Source organism: Aethalodelphis obliquidens, unplaced genomic scaffold (genome assembly GCF_003676395.1).
Source record: "Aethalodelphis obliquidens isolate GAN/ISIS:26980383/991018 unplaced genomic scaffold, ASM367639v1 scaffold13, whole genome shotgun sequence".
Classification (NCBI taxonomy): Eukaryota; Metazoa; Chordata; class Mammalia; order Artiodactyla; family Delphinidae; genus Aethalodelphis; species Aethalodelphis obliquidens.
In genome coordinates, this window is record NW_020837957.1 from 22,774,313 (window position 1) to 22,796,414 (window position 22,102).

At 38.0% G+C, this 22,102-nt stretch overlaps 1 protein-coding gene across 1 annotated transcript in view; it reads left to right on the forward strand.

The window, feature by feature from the left end:
* Positions 1-6: 6 nt before the first annotated feature.
* The window catches only part of CLCA1 (chloride channel accessory 1), a 36,838-nt gene continuing 14,742 nt past the window's right edge, over positions 7-22,102 (forward strand). The window contains exons 1-5 of the mRNA XM_027114241.1: positions 7-363; positions 4,847-4,987; positions 5,158-5,305; positions 7,696-7,801; positions 11,800-11,977. Coding sequence (XP_026970042.1) covers positions 202-363; positions 4,847-4,987; positions 5,158-5,305; positions 7,696-7,801; positions 11,800-11,977 — 735 coding nt within the window. The 5' untranslated portion in view covers positions 7-201. The remainder of the gene's footprint in view (positions 364-4,846; positions 4,988-5,157; positions 5,306-7,695; positions 7,802-11,799; positions 11,978-22,102) is intronic.

The following is a 22,102-nucleotide window of genomic DNA, read 5'->3' on the forward strand; positions in this document are numbered from 1 at the left end:
TAGCTATAGTTAGCATTCCTCCTAGTGGTGACAAATCCAATTGTGAAACAATTTGGGGTCAAGGGGTTAAAGTCCTGTGATAAACCACCTCTGATAACTTGGAAAACTGTGTGTTTACATATCCATATATATAGGGGTAAAGAAAGATGCCTCCATAACTAACATTTTCCAAAGAGAGAACCCAAAGGCAGATGTACAGCAATGGGGTCATTTAAGAATTCGGTTTTCATCTTGGTCCTTCACCTTCTGGAAGGGGCCCTGAGTGATTCACTCATTCAGCTGAATAATAATGGCTATGAAGGCATTGTCATTGCAGTTGACCCTAATGTGCCAGAAGATGAAACACTCATTCAACAAATAAAGGTAAGTCGTAAATGGTAATTATCCATGCTTTTTTGAAAAATTAAGCATAATATTGTGATAGAGGAAACGTGAGTTCTCTAATTCCAGCTGCGTGACACTGGCAAGTTTTTTTTTATACCTGTGTCTTCATTTCTTCAACTATAAAATGGAAATAATAACACAACCATTATGATTCTTCCGAGAGATGAGATAATAAATGCAATGCACATAATTCAGAGCTTGATATATTGTTGGCACTTAATAAATGATCTCATTGAAAATTATTTAGTTCTGCAACCAAGGCAGAGTCAACTACATTTGGCAGATATTGTGAGATGCGCAGAGGGTAATTCCTTTGCCTGATTTTACCACTGGCTCTATCAGAGTCTCCTTTTATCCTCCTAATTGTAACCTGCTTCTCTGCAATTCTAATATAGGAGTCCAAGATGCAAATCTCTAACTTAAGAACAAGCCCGACCCTTACAGTGTGAGGAAACCCTGCATTTTCCCAGCCCCAATGCAAAGTGTCCTCTTGGGGCTGCTGAGCAGCCTCACTTCGCTTGTTGCTTTTTCTGTAGGGGAAGGAAAAATTAGGGAAGAGGACTCTTCCTGTCCAGGCAGAGGCACCTAACTGTTGTAAGATAGAGGGATTAGAGAGGTTTTGTACAACAGCAAACAGCAAAGAATATGAGGGAAATGTCTTATAAAAGACCACCCTGGAAAGCGGCTGTAGCACACACGGAGGTGGTACTGCATAATGAACAGAAGTACTGGTCTATAAAATGGGGATAATAATAAGTATCTTTCTCACAGGGCTTTGTGAGGATTAACAATGCATGCATAAAAGGGAAGCTAGGTGAAAGGTATATGGGAACTCTGTACATTTTTTGCATGTTATCTGTTAAGTCTAAAATTATCTCAAAAACTTAGAAAAACTTTAAAAAAAAACTTAGAAAAACTTTAAAAATGCATGCAGAGTGCCTGGTACACAGTAAGAGCTCAATAAATGGTAGGCAAATCATCAGTCCCCAGGTCTACTTTTAATCCTAGATAGAAAGAGCTCATCATTCCTCACCAAGCCAAAGGGACTGAGACTTGTTTCTGGGCAAAGTTCCTGAGTGTGAGCTCAGAAGTTAATAGGGCAAGGGCCCCAAGGGTCTCCTCGAAAGGTTCCTTGCTCTGAACAGGAGCAAACCCAGAAAGATGGAGTTTGGGGAGAGAACCATCTCTACCACGAAGAGGAGTTTGGGGCTGGAGAAGTACAGCAGTTGAGGGGGAGAGGAAGTTCACCTGCTTAAACCAGAAGACCATCAGATATTACTGCCATCAGTGAAAGGGAAATTCATGCCTTCTGAAATTTCTTAACAATCAGAAAACTTGGGTGAGTCTTTGATTGCTTCTAAACTTAGGAATGGCATCAGAAAAAAATGAAATAGCCACTTGGAGCAAGAGACCAGGAAAGTGTTGGAGGAAAATGTGACCAGTATGTTTCTGTCTCCGGCTGGACAGTCAGTGGTGCTCAGGGACATGTGGGAAGGAGCACATTAGCATCTCTAAGGACAGTGGTAATTTGTATTTGTATGGTGCTTTAGAGCAAAAGCAAAAGGACTTTCACCTCACTCTCTTTAGGGGGTTCCTCCTGAGAAATATACTTCTCCTTACAATTATTAAATTGGTTTTTTGTTATGAGCCCTAAGTGAGTTGGGTATGAGAGAGGTTGGTTTCCACGTTTCTTTGTCACAGGAGCACTTTTAAGGGCAATAGTGTGCTCAGAGTCCCTAACTGAGTAGTTAATAAAAGTGAGTTCCTATCTGATGTTCCAGATCTGCAGTCGAGGGACCTCACTGTGGGTTTTGCCACTTTCCTGGTCATCCCTCAGTCTCTGCTTTCTGGGGAGACTCTCCCCCGGGTGTCCTTGTGTGAGCAGAAGCCTCTAAGTCAGCTCTTAAATATTGTACTTGCTTCAGCAGGGCAGTCCGAGCGTCTCTCCACCTGCAATACCGGCAGGTGGCGCTGCAGCAGTTCCATCCAGGGAGACTACACTCTCATCAGTATTGCATAAGCAGTGGGAGCACAGGTCATAAGATGAGGGAGTGAGAATCAGGGAGAAGCGCTCTCTCTCTCTCTCTCTCACACACACACCGCACAAGAAAGATAAACAACAGGAGCCGTTTGGGGCCTCCTCAATGTATGGGAGCCCAGGTATCTTTGGTCTTGGTGCTCCTGGAGAGTTTGCCCCTCATTATAACCTCTTCACTCATTCATTTGTTCCTTAGTCCAACAAATATATTTACAGAGCATTTACATTATGTCAGGTACCAGGAATCCAGTGGTGAACAATATACTATCCCTATCCTTAAGGAATTACCAGCCCATCCTATAAACTTCATCCTCAACATTCTTCAAACCTCAAAAGATTAAGTGTCTTTTTGGATATGAGGTCACTTTCTCAAAATATGGAACAGATGCCAAAGCAAAGATTCATTATTAATGTTTCTGTTAAAACATAGAAGACATTTCATGCTGCTTAGTCGTCTTCCTAGGAGACACTGAAAATTTACATTTCACAAGTCAAATTGTAATATAATACTCTAACATAGGAAGTTTTATACCTACTTTTCAGCTTTCTGGTGATATTGGCTCAGTATTTTTATTTTAAAAAATTATAAAATGTTAAATTCTCCTAGCAATTGTTTAAAATCTGGCTTTTTTTGGAAGGAGATGCAAATCATTTGGAGAGCTTTTATAAAACTAGCAAGGCAACCATTATTATCACCATGTGAAAGGTTGGAAACTGAAGCTCAGGGAGACAAAATAAATTCCGCAAGTTTAACCCATTAGCAAGTAACAGAGCAGGATTCACCCCTGCATCAGTACCCAAGTACTATTTCCCCATACAGTGATGAACTGTTTCTGCTCCTAAGGCCAACCTCCTAGACATTGGAGCCTAGTCACTCTGGTCTATTCCAGCAAGGACTTTCCTCCAGCAATGATCCCTTTTTTCTCTTGCATTATCAGGTTTTTTTTTTTTTTTTCCATTAGCATATACATATAATAGTTCCCATTAAAAAAGCAAACAAACTCCCTTGCCCTGCAGTCTTCCTTCATCTACTGCTGCATTTCTCAATTCCCTTTTAATTTGTAGGAAAACTTCTTGACCCGCTGTCTGTTTTCACTGCCTCTGCTTCCTCACCTCCCACCCTCTTGAATTCACTCATATGGAGCTGTTGTCGCCATTGCACAAAATGGTTCACTCAGGTTGCCAAATTCATTGCTCAGTTCTGAGTCCTCATCTTCCTTGACTGCTCAGCGGCATTCAACTCGGATGATCACTCTCTCCTTCCTGAAACACTCTCACCCTATGCCTTCTGATTTCCTTCCCGTGCATCAGCTGCTCCTTCTCAGTTTCCTTTGCTGGCTCTTCCTCTTCCCACTTCTGAATACTGGGGCTCCTGGAGCTCAGTCTTCCGTCCTCTTCTTCCCTCTGTCTACACTCACTTTTGTGTTTCTCAGTGATTTTCAGCCCTAATAGACTCAATTTCCCTTTCTATAATAAATATCTTGTAATACCCTTTCTATCAATACTATCTTATCCTGATGCATCTCAGGGAATCTGCAGAGGCATTTATAATTTAATGCTACAGCTCTTTTGTTTTAGAGAAATAAATTTAGGCATAATTTGAAAAGAGATTATATACTTATGCCACTTCCTTATATCTAACACTTAGTGCTATACTAAAAACAGATACTATCATAACATTTAGTTAGCCCCCAAATTATTACAGGAGTCAGCAGGTGTTGAAGTTGTATTCATTTTAATTTGAGTTTCTCTCCACTACTACTTGGTGTGAGATATTGAGACTATAATACTCTCTAGTTCTCAGTTTCTCCCTTAAAGGTTCACTGATCCTCAAAGGATCATATAAAATGAAACTAAGAGCTAATATTTGATAAGCACTTGTGCTAAGTAGACATGGTTCCAAATGCTTTCTTGACTTCATTTGATCCTCACAACAACCTTATGAGCTGGTCACTGTAATATTTTCCATTTTATAAATGGGGAAACTGAGGCTCAGGAGGGCTGAAGGAAATTTCTTTTCTTTCTTTTTTTTTTGTCCATGCCACGAGGCTTGTGGGATTCTAGTTTCCCAACCAGGGATTGAACCCAGGCCCCAGCTGTGAAAGCGCCAAGTCCTAACCACTGGACTGCCAGGGAACTCCTTCAAGGAAATTTCTGATGTCCCACCATAAGTGGTGCAGCTGGGATTAGTGTCTGCTTCTGGAGTCTTCACTGTCAACCATTACACTGTGACACAGAGCATGTGGTAAAAAATCTCAAAAAAGGCTAGCTATTATTATTAACAAAATAATCTCCTCTTCCAAGCTTGATAAATAGCTAGTTTTTGGAAATGTGAGATACAAATGTAAATTTGAATAATTGGTAATTTCATCTTTTTTTCTGTCATTAAATGCTCTTGTTTCTGTTCCCCCCTCCCCCGACCAGGATATGGTGACCGAGGCATCTCCATATCTGTTTGAAGCTACAGAAAAAAGATTCTATTTCAAAAATGTTGCCATTTTGATTCCTCAAAATTGGAACACAAAACCTGAATATGTGAAACCCAAACTTGAGACCTACAAAAATGTGAGAATATCAAGTTCTTTTTTCAAATTTGGTTTTCTTTTGTGACTCAGATTTTTTTCTTCAAAATATTCTAGAATCGAATAAAATTGTTTCAGAACATGCTGGTGTGAAGTAAGGTCAATTCATTTGCTGAAATTTTGTAATGACGAAACCTTTTTCTTAAATTTCAGGCTGATGTTCTGGTTGCTGAACCTAATCCAACAGGTAACGATGGACCCTATACTGAGCATATGGGAGGCTGTGGAGAAAAGGGTAATAAAATTTATCTGACTCCTGGGTTCCTAGCAGGAAAAAAGTTGCTTCAATATGGACCACAAGGTATGGGTAGAGATGAAATATTCTGTTATATTTCTCATAACTTAATAATTTTACGTTGCAAATGGATCAACAATAGCATTATCTTTCTGAGTAAGAACATAAAATAGACTATTATAGTATGTTTCTTTCATGTAAAACAGATTCCAAATAGTTCATTTCTCAGTTAGAAATTTATTTTCTTCATATTCTGCATATATATGTGTGTAAATATAATATTTTTAATTTTCATATTAGTATCAGATAATAACTCTAAAATAGTTTAATATGCAATGTTGGGTTTCTATTGCTCTGTGGGGAGACACCTGAACAAATTAAACCTCCTGCCTGCAATTCAGGTAGTGGCTACCAGATGGCAGACATGCATAACGTTTTCAGACTTCAATGTGCGTTCATACTGTAAACGGATTGTTAAAATGATTCTGATTCAGTAGGTGTGGGGTAGGACCCAAGAATCTGCATTTTAACAAGCTCCCAGGTGATGCTGATACTGCCTGACCTTGGACCTCACTTTGAGTATCAGACAGAATATCCTTGCTGTTCAGCTCTCAAAAATATGTGACTAAAGAAAAAACCAAATTTTCCTTCACAAAATATCATTTAGCATTCCCATATGAACCAAATAGAGCAATCTTTGGAGAAAAGATTAAAAGAAACCAGCAATGGAGTATATATAATATGTACTTTCCAAGTATAATCAAGTGTGATTAGTATTAACTAATTAGGTTAACTAATAACTTGTACTAGGTTTCTTTACCATTTTGAAAAGATTAGAACAAATTTGATTTTCTTCATTTAAATAGGCAAGGCAGAGAAAACAAACAAGCAAACAAAATAGCACTTGGTGCCTGCATGCCCCACTCCCAAATACCCTAGAGCACTTTTACAGACCTTCTCAGAAAGAAGTGTCCAACAAACACACCTCTTTGTTGTTCTTTTACAACACCCCCATAACACGAACAGAAAATTGCCAATGTATAGCTCAATAAATATGTGTTGAACTGATTTACTTAGCTGCTCCAACCCGCTCCTGGGCCCACTCCAGCCATCAAGGTCACCATATACAATGTCATTCCTTTATACTCTCTCCTTTCTGTACTGTGACTCCACGCCTGCTACTTCACAATCTTCCCTTCCCTTTAAGAGGCCATCAGTTGTTCCCTAGCACTGAGAACAATCTAAAATCCTTAATGTGAGATACTAGGGTTACTTAACATGCACCTCCTCACTTAACCTTCCAAATTCAGCCTACCTGGGAATTTACATTCCAGAAAAACTGAGCTGTACATAAGTCACTAACATTCATCCAAATTTAACAAATACTAAGTATCTATTAAGTTCTAGACAGTATGTGCCCAGACATGTCAGTGAAGAAGTCATGGTACCTGTTCTCATGGAGACAAGAGTCTGTAGTGAGAGACTGGCAAGTAAGAAGCAATGACAATATAACACGATAAACGCCATAATGGAATATAATGAAAGTAATAAGGAGGGGTACCTGGACCAGTTTGAGGATGTCAGAGAAGGCTTCTAGGTGGATATAAGCCTAATTCTGAAAGAAGAGTAGGAGTTATTCAGTCACAGATAGGGAGAGAGTATTCCAAACCAAGAAAAAATATGTAAAAACGACCAGAGATGAGCAAGAGCATGATGTGGCTCTAGAAAGTAAAAGGAGTTCAAGAATCCATTGTCATTATGGAGTTTTGGAAGTGGGTGGAGAAGAGCAAGAAATATGGCTGCAGAGAGGAATAGGGCCTGAATCATCAGGGACCTTGTAGGCATATTGAAAAGTTGGACTTAACCCTGAGCACCATAGCGGAGTCACTGAAAACTGGAGACATGGAGGCCAGTTGAGTGAGTGTTGCAGTAGTTCAGAAGTAACTGGCAATGAGACTGGAAAGATGAGAATAGGTCAAAGAAGAAAAAGGCAGATGTGGAGTAGGCAGGGCTTGAGGTTTGTCCACATATGAGTCATTAGGGAGAAGGACCTATTGGGGGTGCTGCCCTGGCTGCCCTATAGGTCAGCCTGTGCTGACCTCCATCATTACACTTGCACCCCTAAGGATTATAGTTATCTAAAATGATGTGTGTCATCTGCTAGACCATGAGCTATGTGAGGACAGGGCAATTGTTTTATCATTGTATGAATAGCTGCCTTGCACTTACTAGGTGCCTAATTGACACTTGATAATCCAAAATAAACAGTCATATTTTACAGAAATGTGCAATTGTCGTATCAGATTGTTCCTTCTAAGGAAATCGAAACTTTAATCCAAAAAAAAAAAAAAACATAGCAAAGCATAATAGCATTCAGAAGAATTACTTTCTCTTAGTTTAAGAGGGTAATTTTACCATTCTTATTGTAATCAGGTGTTTAAAATACTTTTTCACAGGAAGGGTATTTGTCCATGAATGGGCTCATCTACGATGGGGAGTATTTAACGAGTACGATAATGACCAGAAATTCTACTTATTCAATAAAAGAAAAAAACCAGTAATGTATGTATATTTTGATTAACTTTTCACAAACTATTTAAAATTGCAAACAATTTTGTCTTGAATTGATTACTTTAAAAATGTCAGTCTTTTGTCTTATTTTCTATCTCTCACTCTTAGTGCCGTCTTTTTCAGATTCCCATAAAACTACTACTTTTGTTCACTTTACAAGTGTCTTAATTAGTTGAATTCTCTACTCTGCAGCTACAAATCATTTGCCTCTTTGTGTGTGTGTGTACAACTAGAAGAAATCCACAGGTGCTACTTTCAGTATCTCCATCTTCCTGTATCACAATCAGTGACATAAACAAAGCTTCAGTGCCTTGAGGGTAGAATACTATCTGTGTGAACTATGTCAGTTTGAATGGGCCTGTGAGAGACTGTGGAATTTAGCTGGAAGACAGTCCAAATATTAAAACAAAACAGAAAACTTCTCCCAATTTGAATAAAACCTTGTATGGTGTCAATAGGAAGCAAACTGAACACTTAGAAAGTACCTCTGCTGCTGTGATTTTACAGGTGAGTTCTTGCAATCAAAAGTTTCAGGGAACAAACTGCTTTAGTACAAATGTAAAAGGGAACTTCCCAATTTATTTTAGAGAGCTAGCATAATTCAGATACTAAAACCTGACAGATGGCATGAAAAAGAATTCTGTAGATACAGCTTTCTAAAAAGGTTTTAAATAAAAGGATAGTAAGTTACACCTGGCATAATTAAGGGAATAACAAACACACTAAGGTCAAGAAGGATGTCTTCCAGAAGTCTGAAAATGCTATGATATTAGGTAAGTAATTAATATAGTATATCAAGTAAAAGAAGAAAATTAAATGATTATTCTAACAGATTCTGAAAAGGAATTTGATAAGCTTGCACATTTATGCCTCAGTTAAAAACAACCACCTCTTTTTAAAGACTAGAGCTGGCACAACACGCCTCTTCACTCTTGCTTCCAGTTCGACTCCCCTGATGGCTGTTTAAGGAGACGCCCTCAGCTTTGGTTTGGTTACTGTCTTTATTCAGCACAGTTTCCAAGGGAAGCTGCACTGGGCTCAGAGCTCAGCCTTGGCTTCCCCTTTCTCCCACAGGAGCATTACTGCTCTCCATTTTCCCCTTTCTTTATTACATTCAAACTCTGTCAGCTTGGTCCACTACCATGACATTTTCCCTCACTCTTATGTCACTTTAGGTATAAAAAGACACTAAGTGCCTCCCAGAGCCGTACACAGTCTATCTGGTTGGCTTGTTCCCTCCGCACCTCAGAGACCACTCCCCAGGGCCACTCCCCTGAGGTGATCATATGTTGGATGGACCTCTCAAATCTCAGCCCACGGATGCCATTCAGCCCTGACATCTGCCTTTCCCACTTCTTGCTAAGCTTCCAGACAGACACTGTATATCCCCTTGAGAGAAAAGCTGACTAGTACCTATTCCTTCCTAGGGATATTCCAGAAATATCCACATATACAGCATGTTCATCCTTCCACAGATAACATTTGCAAAACTGACATGATTACCATGTCCTCTTAACAATAAATCTTATTATAACATACAAATAGCATTTATTGCTCATCTACCAATTTTTTTAAATTACTCTTAAGGCCTGGAAACAATTACAAAAATGACAGTACTGCCTACAGTAGAAGGCTTCCTTAATATGATGCAGAACATCAATTGAAAGCCAACTGCCTACCTCATATTTAATAGGGAATCATTAGACATTCCCAGGAATGAGATAAGAGTGGGCACTGTTAGCAGTTATCTAATCTTGTTTAGAAAGTTGTAGCCAATGCAATAACATGTTGGGGAGGTTAAAAGAGGGGGGGCTACTAGAAAGGGAGAGAGAAAATTGCTTCTAGGCAGACGATATGTGGTCTACTTAGAAAGCCTCAGGGAAAAAATAGAAATTAAAATTGATAAGGGAAGTCAATAAGGTAACCAGAGATATTTGAAGAAAACTCTAAGAAATGTGAAAGTTATATTTGAAGAAAACCATAGCATAAAATCCTTCTAAAGAATTTAAAAGAAAATCAAGATTAAATGAGAGATTTTCAATTCATGGAATATGTAAATCCAACCCCAATTAATATATAGGTTTTATAAAACTCTAATCAAAAGTACTTCTATTTTTACCTCATTTTAAAGTCCCAGAGTTTATTCAGTAGATAGTACCCGAGAACATTTTTGAAAAAGAATAGGTATAAAGGAAATTTTTCTTATTGAATTTTAAATATACAATAAAGCTAAGTTAATTAAAACAATGTGAACTGACAGACACTTACACAATAATTTACTAATTAATACAGCTAGAATTATAAATCTACAAGGAAAAACAATATTTCTTAAGATGTCAGGACAATTTTTAACTATGTGGGGGGAAAAAATTAACAGACTCTCTTTCAATTGGATAGACTCATTAAATATAAAAAATAAAACCATAATGAAAACTAGAAGAACATTAATACATATCAAACTTCTCTATGGTGAAGGTCTTTCTATACATTCAAGAATTGGAAAAAGACATAACTAAAAGAATAATAAATTTGGCTACATATAAATTAAAAATTTTGTTGCATATAAGTCAAACATAAACTAAATTAAAAAATAAGAAACAGAAAAATATATTTGCAAAAATTTAAAAAAACAGGCTTTTAAAAACTTAGTATTATAACACATAAAGAACTTTTGAAAACCAGTAGGAAAACAATAACACCCTAATAGAAAAATAGACGCAGGAGAAGAATAATTTACAAAGGAAGAAATAAAAATGGCCAGTAAAAATGTAAAACTGTTCAGACTTACTAGTAATCAAAGAGGTGCAAATTTGACAAAGATGAGAATCGTTTATTGCCTAGTAAGTGACTGTCAGTGGGATGAGTGCTCCCATAGATGGTTATTAGAGGAATAAACCAGCATAACTTTTCTGGAAAGCAATTTGGTGACACATATCAAATCTCTAAAATTTTTTCTATTTCTTGCTCCAGTAATTTCATGTTTAACAATCCATTTTAAAGGAAATGATAGAATGAGCTCTATCAACAGGCTTTAAAATGTTCAAACTTCTGGGTCTGAGCATTTATTCTGGGAGTCAGTCATGCAGCAAACTTGGAAACAGAGTCAAAATTTTATGTGACATTTTATTTATTCATGGAAGTTTTACTTTTAGCACTGAAAAATTTTTGGGGGGGAACAAAATGAAGTAAATTAGGCTAAATTCATGTTGTAGTATCAAAATATGAAATTATTAAAATCACATTTTGAAAGAATAATGTGAATTATAACAACACAATCTAAATGTACTAAAATACTAAGTTTTTTAAGATCAAGAAGCAAAGCTATACGTAGAATGTTATGCTTATACATAGAGAAGGAAATGCTTCAATATGCTAGCAGTAGTTTATCTCTGACAGTGGGACATGATTTTTTTTTCTTCTTTATACTTTTTTGCTATTTTCAAAATTTCCTATAGTGTTCATATATTATTTATATACTCGTAAAATAAGATGTGGGTGAAAAGTACTCCATTTATAATAGTGACAAAAGTCATAAGTGTGTAAAGAAAAATCTAATATACCTATGAACACACAAGAACTATGCAAAAACTGTATGATGTAAACTAGTTACATAAAAACAAACAAAAAATTTCAGCAAAATTTTTAAGGTAAACAAAAGAGGGCTCCTGATTTTCCAGGGATGAGGGACTAGATTAGGAAGTGCCTTAGGACTTTGGTCTTTATTAATTGTTAACAATAGCTGTAAGCTTAGTTTTCTGCTGCATAGAAACACATTCTGATATCATCTTGGGAACCCCTCAGATACTTTCTGGCAAACAGAAATTACTCTAATGAGAATTTAATAATTTTGCTATTTAAGGGGATGTATTTATTTCTTGAATTATGAAAGGAAATCGTAGACAAAGCCATCTGTAGAACCTGACCACAGAGTCCAACACTTCTAAATTATATCACCTACACCTAAACATCTAACCTTAATATATTTTCAGATGTCCGTCAACTATTACTGGTAAAAATGTACTACAGAAGTGTCAAGGAGGAAGCTGTGTCACCCAATCATGCAAATCCGACAGAGTAACAGGACTGTACGAAAAAGGATGTGAGTTCATACCTAATGAATTTCAGACTGAGAAGGCTTCCATAATGTATTCACAAAGTATTCGTTCTGTAAGTGCCTTGCTCCTTTTGTTTTTCTTTTTTTCTTGACACTTATGAATTTAGTGAGGTTTTTATCCCAGATGCTGCAAGAAAAGGTCAAATGTTAGGAAGTCATCAGTGAGCAGCTGATCTCTGTGGGACAAGCCAGGAGAACAAAATCAGGGATAAAGTCCTATCTTCCTCAGACCCCTTCCTTAGGTCCATTTTTTGCTCCTCCATCATCTCCCTCCCACTAGCTTTTAGTTTAAGGGCTTAGAACTACTTCAAATATCCTTAAAGGCAGACAAGCACAAGAATTAGTTAAACAAGAAATTTATCCAGGGGGAACAGGCACTTCTTTTTATTAGTAATAAGAACATGATCAGTAGCCTTTAATTTAACTTTCAGAGATCTCTTTTCGGCCTGCATATTTGCTTTTGGTTGTTAACTAAAATTTTCTATCTTTATGAGAATGTTGGTGCCTTTAAGGAATTTGTACATAGTTTTAATAGCTTTAAGTAGTTTTAAAATACAGATCTTCCTCCAGCCCATTGTAAGTTGAAAATATCTCAAGTTGAAAATTCATTTACTATACCTCATCTACGGAACATCATAGCTTAGCCTAGCCTGCCTTACACGTGCTCAGAACACTTACATTAGTTTTTAGCTGGGCAAAATCATCTAACACAGAGTCTACTGTATAATAAAATGTTGAATATGTCATGTAATTTATTAAATACTGTACAGAAGTGGAAAACAGAATGGTTGTGAGTATATTGGTTATTTACCCTCATGATCCTGTGGTTGACTAGAAGCTATGTTCGGCTCGTTGCCGATAGCCAGCATCACCAGAGTATCATACTGCATACCACTAGCCCAGGAAAAGATCAAAATTCAAAATTCGAGGTATGGTTTCTATTGAATGTGTATTGCTTTTGCACCACAATAAAGTCAAAAAATCGTAAGTTGAACCATTGTAAGTTGGAGACTGCATTTCTCAATGATTTTTTAAATGACCAACTGGTTATAAAATAAACTTGACAAATTACCTTTATTAATGTCAAACATATATATCAGCAAATTTGCACAAACTAAGATAAATGCATCAGTTAAATTATTTTAGTGGGGAGCACCTCTTATCTTCCAGTCTCTTTCATAAAATTATGTTTTCCTTTCGGAGTAAGAGTGAAGTAACTTGCAAGAGTCTGTCTATAACAATATAGCATAAGTTTAAAAAATATGATACATCATGGTTCACTAGGGCCAACCTTCAGTCTGGCTTTGCAGTCTATTTCCAAGATAATTCAGAAACTTCCAACAGGGGGACCAGATTTATATTTTAACATCTTTATTGGACTATAACTGCTTTATGGTGGTGTGTTAGTTTCTGCTTTATAACAAAGTGAAAAGTGAGTCAACTATACATATACATATAACCCCATATCTCCGCCCTCTTACATCTCCCTCCCACCCTCCCTATCCCATCCCTCTAGGTGGTCACAAAGCACCAAGCTGATCTCGCTATGCTATGCGGCTGCTTCCCATAGCTATCTATTTTAGATTTGATAGTATATATATGTCCATGCCACTCTCCCACTTCGTCCCAACTGACCCTTTCCCCTCCCCATGTCCTCAAGTCCATTCTCTACACCTGCATCTTTATTCCTGTCCTGCCCCTAGGTTCTTCAGAACATTTTTTTTTTATTCCATATATATGCGTTAGCATACAGTATTTGTTTTTCTCTTTCTGACTTACTTCACTCTGTATGATAGACTCTAGGTCCATCCACCTCACTACAAATAACTCAATTTCGGTTCTTTTTATGGCTGAGTAATATTCCATTGTATATATGTGCCACATGTTCTTTATCCATTCATCTGTCGATGGACACTTAGGTTGCTTCCATGACCTGGCTATTGTAAATAGAGCTTCAGTGAACATTGTGGTACATGACTCTTTTTGAATTACAGTTTTCTCAGGGTATATGCCCAGTAGTGGGATTGCTGGGTCGTATGGTAGTTCATTTTTTAGATTTTTAAGGAACCTCCATACTGTTCTTCATAGTGGCTGTATCAATTTACATTCCCACAAACAGTGCAAGAGGTTCCCTTTTCTCCACACCCTCTCCAGCATTTATTATTGTAGACTTTTTGATGATGGCCATTCTGACTGGTGTGACGTGATAACCTCATTGTAGTTTTGATTTGCATTTCTCTAATAATTAGTGATGTTGAGCGTTCTTTCATGTGTTTGTTGGAAATCTGTATATCTTCTTTGGAGAAATGTTTATTTAGGTCTTCTGCCCAATTTTGGATTGGATTGTTTCGTTTTTTGATTTTGAGCTGCATGAGCTGCTTGTAAATTTTGGAGATTAATCCTTTGTCAGCTGCTTCATTTGCAAATATTTTCTCCCATTCTGAGGGTTGTCTATTCGTCTTATTTATGGTTTCCTTTGCTGTGCAAAAACGTTGAAGTTTCATTAGGTCCCATTTGTTTATTTTTGTTTTTATTTCCATTTCTCTAGGAGGTGGGTCAAAAAGGATCTTGCTGTGATTTATATCATAGAGTGTTCTGCCTATGTTTTCCTCTAAGAGTTTGATAGTGTCTGGCCTTACATTGAGGTCTTTAGTCCATTTTGAGTTTATTTTTGTGTATGGTCTTAGGGAGTGTTCTAATTTCATTCTTTTACATGTACCTGCTCAGTTTTCCCAGCACCACTTATTGAAGAGGCTGTCTTTTCTCCATTGTATCTTCTTGCCTCCTTTGTCAAAAATAAGGTGACCATGTGTGTGTGGGTTTATCTCTGGGCTTTCTATCCTGTTCCATTGAGCTATATTTCTGTTTTTGTGCCAGTACCATAGTATCATGATTACTGTAGCTTTGTAGTATAGTCTGAAGTCCGGGAGCCTGATTCCTCCAGGTCCATTTTTCGTTCTCAAGATTGCTTTGGCTATTCGGGGTCTTTTGTGTTTCCATACAAATTGTAAAATTTTTTGTTCTAATTCTGTGAAAAATGTCATTGGTAATTTGATAGGGATTGCACTGAATCTGTAGATTGCTTTGGGTAGTAGAGTCACTTTCACAATGTTGATTCTTCCAATCCAAGAACATGGTATATCTCTCCAGCTGTTTGTATCATTTTAATTTCTTTCATCAGTGTCTTATAGTTTTCTGCATACAGGTCTTTTGTTTCCTTAGGAAGGTTTATTCCTAGGTATTTTATTCTTTTTGTTGCAATGGTAAATGGGACTGTTTTGTTAATTTCTCTTTCAGATTTTTCATCATTAGTGTAGAGAAATGCAAGAGATTTCTGTGCATTAGTTTTGTATCCTGCTACTTTACCAAATTCATTGATTAGCACTACTAGTTTTCTGGTAGCATCTTTAGGATTCTCTATGTATAGTATCATGTCATCTGCAAACAGTGAGAGCTTTACTTCTTCTTTTCTGATTTGGATTCCTTTTATTTCTTTTTCTTCTCTCATTGCCGGGGCTAAAACTTCCAAAATTATGTTGAATAATAGTGGTGAGAGTGGACACCCTTGTCTTGTTCCTGATCTTTCCTGAGGAAATTGTTTCAGATTTTCACCATTGAGAACGATATTGGCTGTGGGTTTATCATATATGGCCTTTATTATGTTGAGGTAAGTTCCCTCTATGCCTACTTTCTGGAGGGTTTTTACCATAAATGGGTGTTGAATTTTGTCGAAAGCTTTTTCTGCATCTATTGAGATGAACACATGGTTTTTCTCCTTCAATTTTTTAATATGGTTTATCACATTGATTGATTTGCATATATTGAGGAATCCCTGCATTCCTGGGATAAACCCCACTTGATCATGGTGTATGATCCTTTTAATGTGCTGTTGGATTCTGTTTGCTAGTATTTTGTTGAGGATTTTTGCACCTATGTTCATCGGTGATATTGGCCTGTAGTTCTCTTCTTTTGTGACATCATTGTCTGGTTTTGGTATCAGGGTGATGGTGGCCTCGTAGAATGAGTTTGGGAGTGTTCCTCCCTCTGCTATATTTTAGAAGAGTTTGAGAAGGATAGGTGTTAGCTCTTCTCTAAATGTTTGATAGAATTTGCCTGTGAAGCCATCTGCTCCTGGGCTTTTGTTTGTTGGAAGATTTTAATCACAGTTTCAATTTCAGTGCTTGTGATTGGACTGTTTATATTTCTGTTTCTTCCTGGTTCAGTCTCAGAAGGTTGTGTTTTTCTAATAATTTGTCCATTTCTTACAGGTTGTCCATTTTATTGGCATATATTTGCTTGTAGTAATCTCTCATGATCCTTCGTATTTCTGCAGTGTCAGTTGTTACTTTTCCTTTTTCACTTCTAATTCTATTAATTTGAGTCTTCTGCCTTTTTTTCTTGATGAGTCTAGCTAATGGTTAATCAATTTTGTTTATCTTCTCGAAGAACCAGCTTATAGTTTTACTGATCTTTGCTATCGTTTACTTCATTTCTTTTTCATTTATTTCTGACATGATCTTTATGATTTCTTTCCTTCTGCTAACTTGGGGTTTCTTTTGTTCTTCTTTCTCTAATTGCTTTAGGTGTAAGGTTAGGTTGTTTATTTGAGATGGTTCTTGTTTCTTGACGTAGGAGTGTACTGCTATAAACTTCCCTCTTAGAACTGCTTTTGCTGCGTCCCACAGGTTTTGGGTTGTCGTGTTTTCATTATCCCTTGTTTCTAGGTATTTTTTGATTTCCTGTTTGATTTCCTGAGTGATCTCTTGGTTATTTAGTAGTGTATTGTTTAGCCTCCATGTGTTTGCATTTTTTACAGATTTTTTTCCTGCAATCGATATCTAGTCTTATAGTGTTGTGGTTGGAAAAGATACTTGATACAATTTTAATATTCTTAAATTTGCCAAGGCTTAATTTGTGACCCAAGGTATGATCTACCCTAGAGAATATTCCATAAGCACAAGAGAAGAAAGTGTATTCTGTTGTTTTTGGATGGTATATCCTATAAATATCAATTAGGTCCACCTTGTTTAATGTATCATTTAAAGATTGTGTTTCCTTATTTATTTTCATTTTGGATGATCTGTCCATTGGCGAAAGTGGGGTATTAAAGTCCCCTACTATGATTTTGTTACTGTCAATTTCCCTTTTATGGCTGTTAGCATTTGCCTTATGTATTGAGGTGTTCCTATGTTGGGTGCATAAATATTTACAATTGTTATATCTTCTCCTTGGATTGATCCCTTGATCATTATGTAGTGTCTTTCTTTGTCTCTTGTGATAGTCTTTATTTTAAGGTCTGTGTTGTCTGATGTGAGAATTGCTATTCCAGCTTTCTTTTGATTTCCATTTGCATGGAATATCTTTTTCCATCCCCTCAGTTTCAGTCTGTATGTGGACCTAGGTCTGAAGTGGGTCTCTTGTAGACAGCATATATGCAGGTCTTGTTTTTGTATCCATTCAGCCAGTCTATGTCTTTTGGTTGGACTATTTAATCCATTTACATTCAAGGTAATTATTGATATGTGTGTTCCTATTACCATTTTCTTAATTGTTTTTGTGGGTCTTTTTCTTCTCTTGTGTTTCCTGCCTAGAGAAGTTCCTTTAGCATTTGTTGTAATGCTCATTTGGTGGTGCTGAATTCTCTTACCTTTTGCTTGTCTGTAAAGATTAAATTTCTCCAACAAATCTGAATGAGATCCTTGCTGGATAGAGTAATCTTGGTTGTAGGATTTTCCATTTCATCACTTTAAATAGGTCCTGCCACTCCTTTCTGGCTTGAAGTTTCTGCTAAAGATCAGCTGTTAACCTTATGGGGATTCCCTTGTATGTTATTCGTTGTTTTTCCCTTGCTACTTTTGATATGTTTTCTTTGTATTTAATTTTTTGTAGTTTGATTAATATGTGTTTTGGTGTGTTTCTCCTTGGATTTATCCTGTATGGAATTTCTGCATTTCCTGGACTTGATTGACTATTTCCTTTCCCATATTAGGGAAGTTTTCAACTATAATCTCTTCAAATATTTTCTCAGTCCCTTTCTTTTCCTCTTCTTCTTCTGGGACCCCTATAATTTGAATGTTGGTGTGTTTAATGTTGTGCCAGAGGTCTCTGAGACTGTCCTCAGTTCTTTTCATTCTTTTTTCTTTTTTCTGCTCTGTTCTTTCTTTATTCTATTTTATCTTCCAGGTCACTTATCTGTTCCTCTGTCTCAGTTATTCTGCTATTGATTCCTTCTAGAGAATTTTTAATTTCATTTATTGTGTTGTTCATCATTGTTTGTTTGCTGTTTAGTTCTTCTAGGTCCTTGTTAAATGTTTCTTGTATTTTCTCCATTCTGTTTCCAAGATTTTGGATCATCTTTACTATCATTACTCTGAATTCTTTTCAGGCAGACTGCCTATTTCCTCTTCATTTGTTTGGTCTTGTGAATTTTTACCTTGCTCCTTCATCTGCTGTGTGTTTTTTTGTCTTCTCATTTTGCTTAACTTACTGTGTTTGGGTTCTCCGTTCTTCAGTCTGTAGGTTCGTAGTTCCTGGTGTTTTTGGTGTTTGCTCCCTAGTGGCTATAGTTGGTTCAGTGGGTTATGTAGGCTTCCTGGTGGAGGGGACTAGTGCCTGTGTTCTGGTGGATAAGGCTGGATCTTGTCTTGCTGGTGGGTCGGACCACATCCTGTGGTGTGTTTTGGGGTGTCTGTGACCTTATTATAATTTTAGGCAGCCTGTCTGCTAATGGGTGGGGGTGTGTTCCTGTCTTGCTAGTTGTTTGGCATAGGGTGTCCAGCACTGTAGTTTGCTGGTCGTTGAGTGGAGCTGGGTCTTAGCATTGAGATGGAGATCTCCGGGAGTGCTTTTGCAGTTTGATGTTACATGGAGCCAGGAGGTCTCTGGTGGACAAATGTTCTGAATTCGGCTCTGCCACCTCACAGACACATGCCTGACACCCAGCCAGAGCACCAAGCCCCTGTGAGCCACATGGCTCAGAAGAAAAGGGAGAAAAAAAGAGAAATAAGTAAAATAAAGTTATTAAAATAAAAAATTATGAAAAATAAAGAAATTTAAAAATGTAAAAAAAGAATGAAAGAAGAGAGCCACCAAACCAAAAAACAAATCCATCAATGACAACAAGTGCTAAAAACTATACAAAAACAAACAAACAAAAAATAGACAGAGAGAACCCTAGAACAAATGGTAAAAGCAAAGCTATACAGACAAAATCACAGAAAGAAGCATAAACATACACACTCAGCAAAAGAGAAAAAGAAAATATCTATATATATTAAAAAAAAAGGAAGAGAGCAACCAAATCAAACAAACCTACCAATGATAATAAACTCTAAATACTAAACTAAGATAAACATAAAACCAGAAACAAATTAGATGCAGAAGCAAACCCCAAGTCTACAGTTGCTCCCAAAGTCCACTGCCTCAATTTTGGAATGATTTGTTGTTTATTCAGTTACTCCAGAGATGCAGGGTACATCAAGTTGATTGTGGAGATTTAATCCGCTGCTCCTGAGGCTGCTGGGATAATTTTCCCTTTCTCTTCTTTGTTTGCAGAGCTCCTGGGGTTCAGCTTTGGTTTTGGCCCTGCCTCTGTGTGTAGGTCGCTGAGGACATCTGTTCTTCACCTGGACAGGAGAGGGTTAAAGTAGTGGCTGATTAGGGGGCTCTGGCTCACTCAGGCGGGGCGGGTGGGTAGGGGGGACGGGTACGGAATGCAGCGCAAGACTGCTGCGGCAGAGGCCAGCATGATGTTGCAACAGCCTGAGGCACGCCATGTGTTCTCCTGGGGAAGTTGTCCCTGGATCATAGGACCCTGGCAGCGGTAGGCTGCACAGCCTCCCGGGAGGGGAGGTGTGGATAGTGACCTGTGCTTGCACACAGGCTTCTTGATGTCTGTAGCAGCAGCCTTAGCATTTCATGTCTGTCTCTGGGGTCCGCGCTGATAGCCGTGGCTTGAGCCCGTCTCTGGAGCTCGTTTAGGTGGTGCTCTGAATCCCCTCTCCTTGCACACCCTGAAACAATGGTCTCTTGCCTCTTAGGCAGGTCCAAAGTTTTTCCTGGATTCCCTCCTGGTTAGCTGAAGCTGGAGCCTCAGCTCCCAGCCCTCACCTGCCCTGGCGGGTGAGCAGACAAGCCTCTCGGGCTGGTGAGTGCTGGTCGGCACCGATCCTCTGTGCTTTGCCCTCCGCACCCCTGTTGCTGCTCTCTCCTCCGTAGCACTGAAGCTTCCCCCTCCGCCACCCGCAGTCTCTGCCCACTAGGGGGCTTCCTGGTGTGTGGAAAATTTTCCTCCTTCACAGCTCCCTCCCAGAGGTGTAGGTCCTGTCCCTATTCTGTTATCTCTGGGTTTTTTGTTTGTTTGTTTGTTTGTTTTGCCCTACCCAGGTACGTGAGGAGTTTCTTGCCTTTTGGGAAGTCTGTCTTCTGCCAGCGTTCAGTAGGTGTTCTGTAGGAGTTGTTCCACATGTAGATGTATTTCTGATGTATTTGTGGGGAGGAAGGTGATCTCCACGTCTTAATCCTCCGCCATCTTGAAGGTCTCTCTGAGATTGTTTTAAATTAACCACAGTTAAATTTGATGCACAGTCAGGTTTGGGAGCCTCTGCTCGGGGTTTACACAAAAGTTTTCCAGGTTCCCTTCCTAAAAAGTAGCTATAATGATAATATGGAAACACTACCAAAACAATCTGAAAAATGCAAATAAAGAGAAAAATAACTGTTTTACAGCTAATGATTACTTTCTGAATTACTTGACTCCCAGATATTTAGGATTTTTAATTGAATGATAATACTATAAAATCACTGAGCGGAGAAACTAGGTTATACCTTCTTTGTATACTGTGCCTCTTTTTTAAATCTCCCAAATGCTAGGGATATAAACTTAAAAAAGGGGAAGACACTATCATTTAGTTAGTATTATCCTTATTGCATACATTCTCATATAATTCTTGCATAACAACTACTGCCATTTTCTAGATTTAAAAAACACTGACATACAGATTGGTAAAGGTTACTAAAAAAACAACAAACATATTGAGCTTTTTTTGTGTATCAGACATAGGGCTAAGTTTTGAGGAAGCAAATTTAATGAGACAGTGTTCTGTCATAGATGGATTTTCATCCCAATAAGTGCACTACAATGTTAAAGGAGCCTTATTGAAATTTCTTATAGGGTACTGTGAGCCCACAAGGTTGAGTGGAAATTCTTTAGGGGAAGGGTATGAAATGGGAGAACATTTTGAAAATAACCTTTTGGCTGAAACATGAAGGTAGAGTTCACAATGCAGAAGACAGAGGAAGAACTCCTTGACAAAGTGGGAATCATGAGCAAAGACACAGAGATATAAAACAGTCTGGCAAGTTTGAGCACTTATAGGCTACAGTGGGGGAAATTAGAGACTTGGAATGCGTGGCCAGAGCAAAGATCGTGAGTGAAGTGAAAATCCAAATCATGGAGATTGCTATTAGCTATGTGAAGTAGTCTGGATTGTAGTGTGTGAGTAATGATGAGCCACAGAAGGACCTTAAGTACAGGAATAAGAAGGAATATGTACCTGGCAGCTGTGGAGTGGACCAATTAAAGAGGGAGCAAGATGGAAAGGTCAGATAGTCTGAGGGAGGGATGATGAGGGCTTGAATGATGGAGATTCCATTGGTAAAGGAGAAAAGATGATGAACTGGAGAGAGAGAGAGAATTGTATTGATCTTCTTATTTCATAGAGGGAAGAAGGTAGGAAAACTCTCAGTTTCCTACTTAGGTGACTGAATAGATAGTGGTGACACCAAGTTAGGAAGTAATTGGTGATGGGGAGGAGCAGAGTCAGAGGAAAGGTGATGAGTTCAATTACGAAAACCTGAAGTTTAAGGATCCTATGGGACATCCAAGTGGATTTTGGAGAGAGCTGGAATGTTGGGTGTTGAAAGTTAGAACGCAAGGTGTTTGTAAGTCAGTGGGAAGTAAGGAAGTGAGCAGGAAGTAAAAGGATGGAAAGAGAAAATGGTACCAGGAGAGAAATGTTGAGACGTAGGTGGCTTAAAGATAGTGGCAATTGCTTGAAATGGCAAATTTGAGAAGTAGGAGGGAAGCCAACATCAGGTAAATAGATGATTGCTGAGGAGCACTAAAAGTCCACTGAGGTCAAAGACTTGTTTTGAGATAGAAACTCTGAATTATCTCT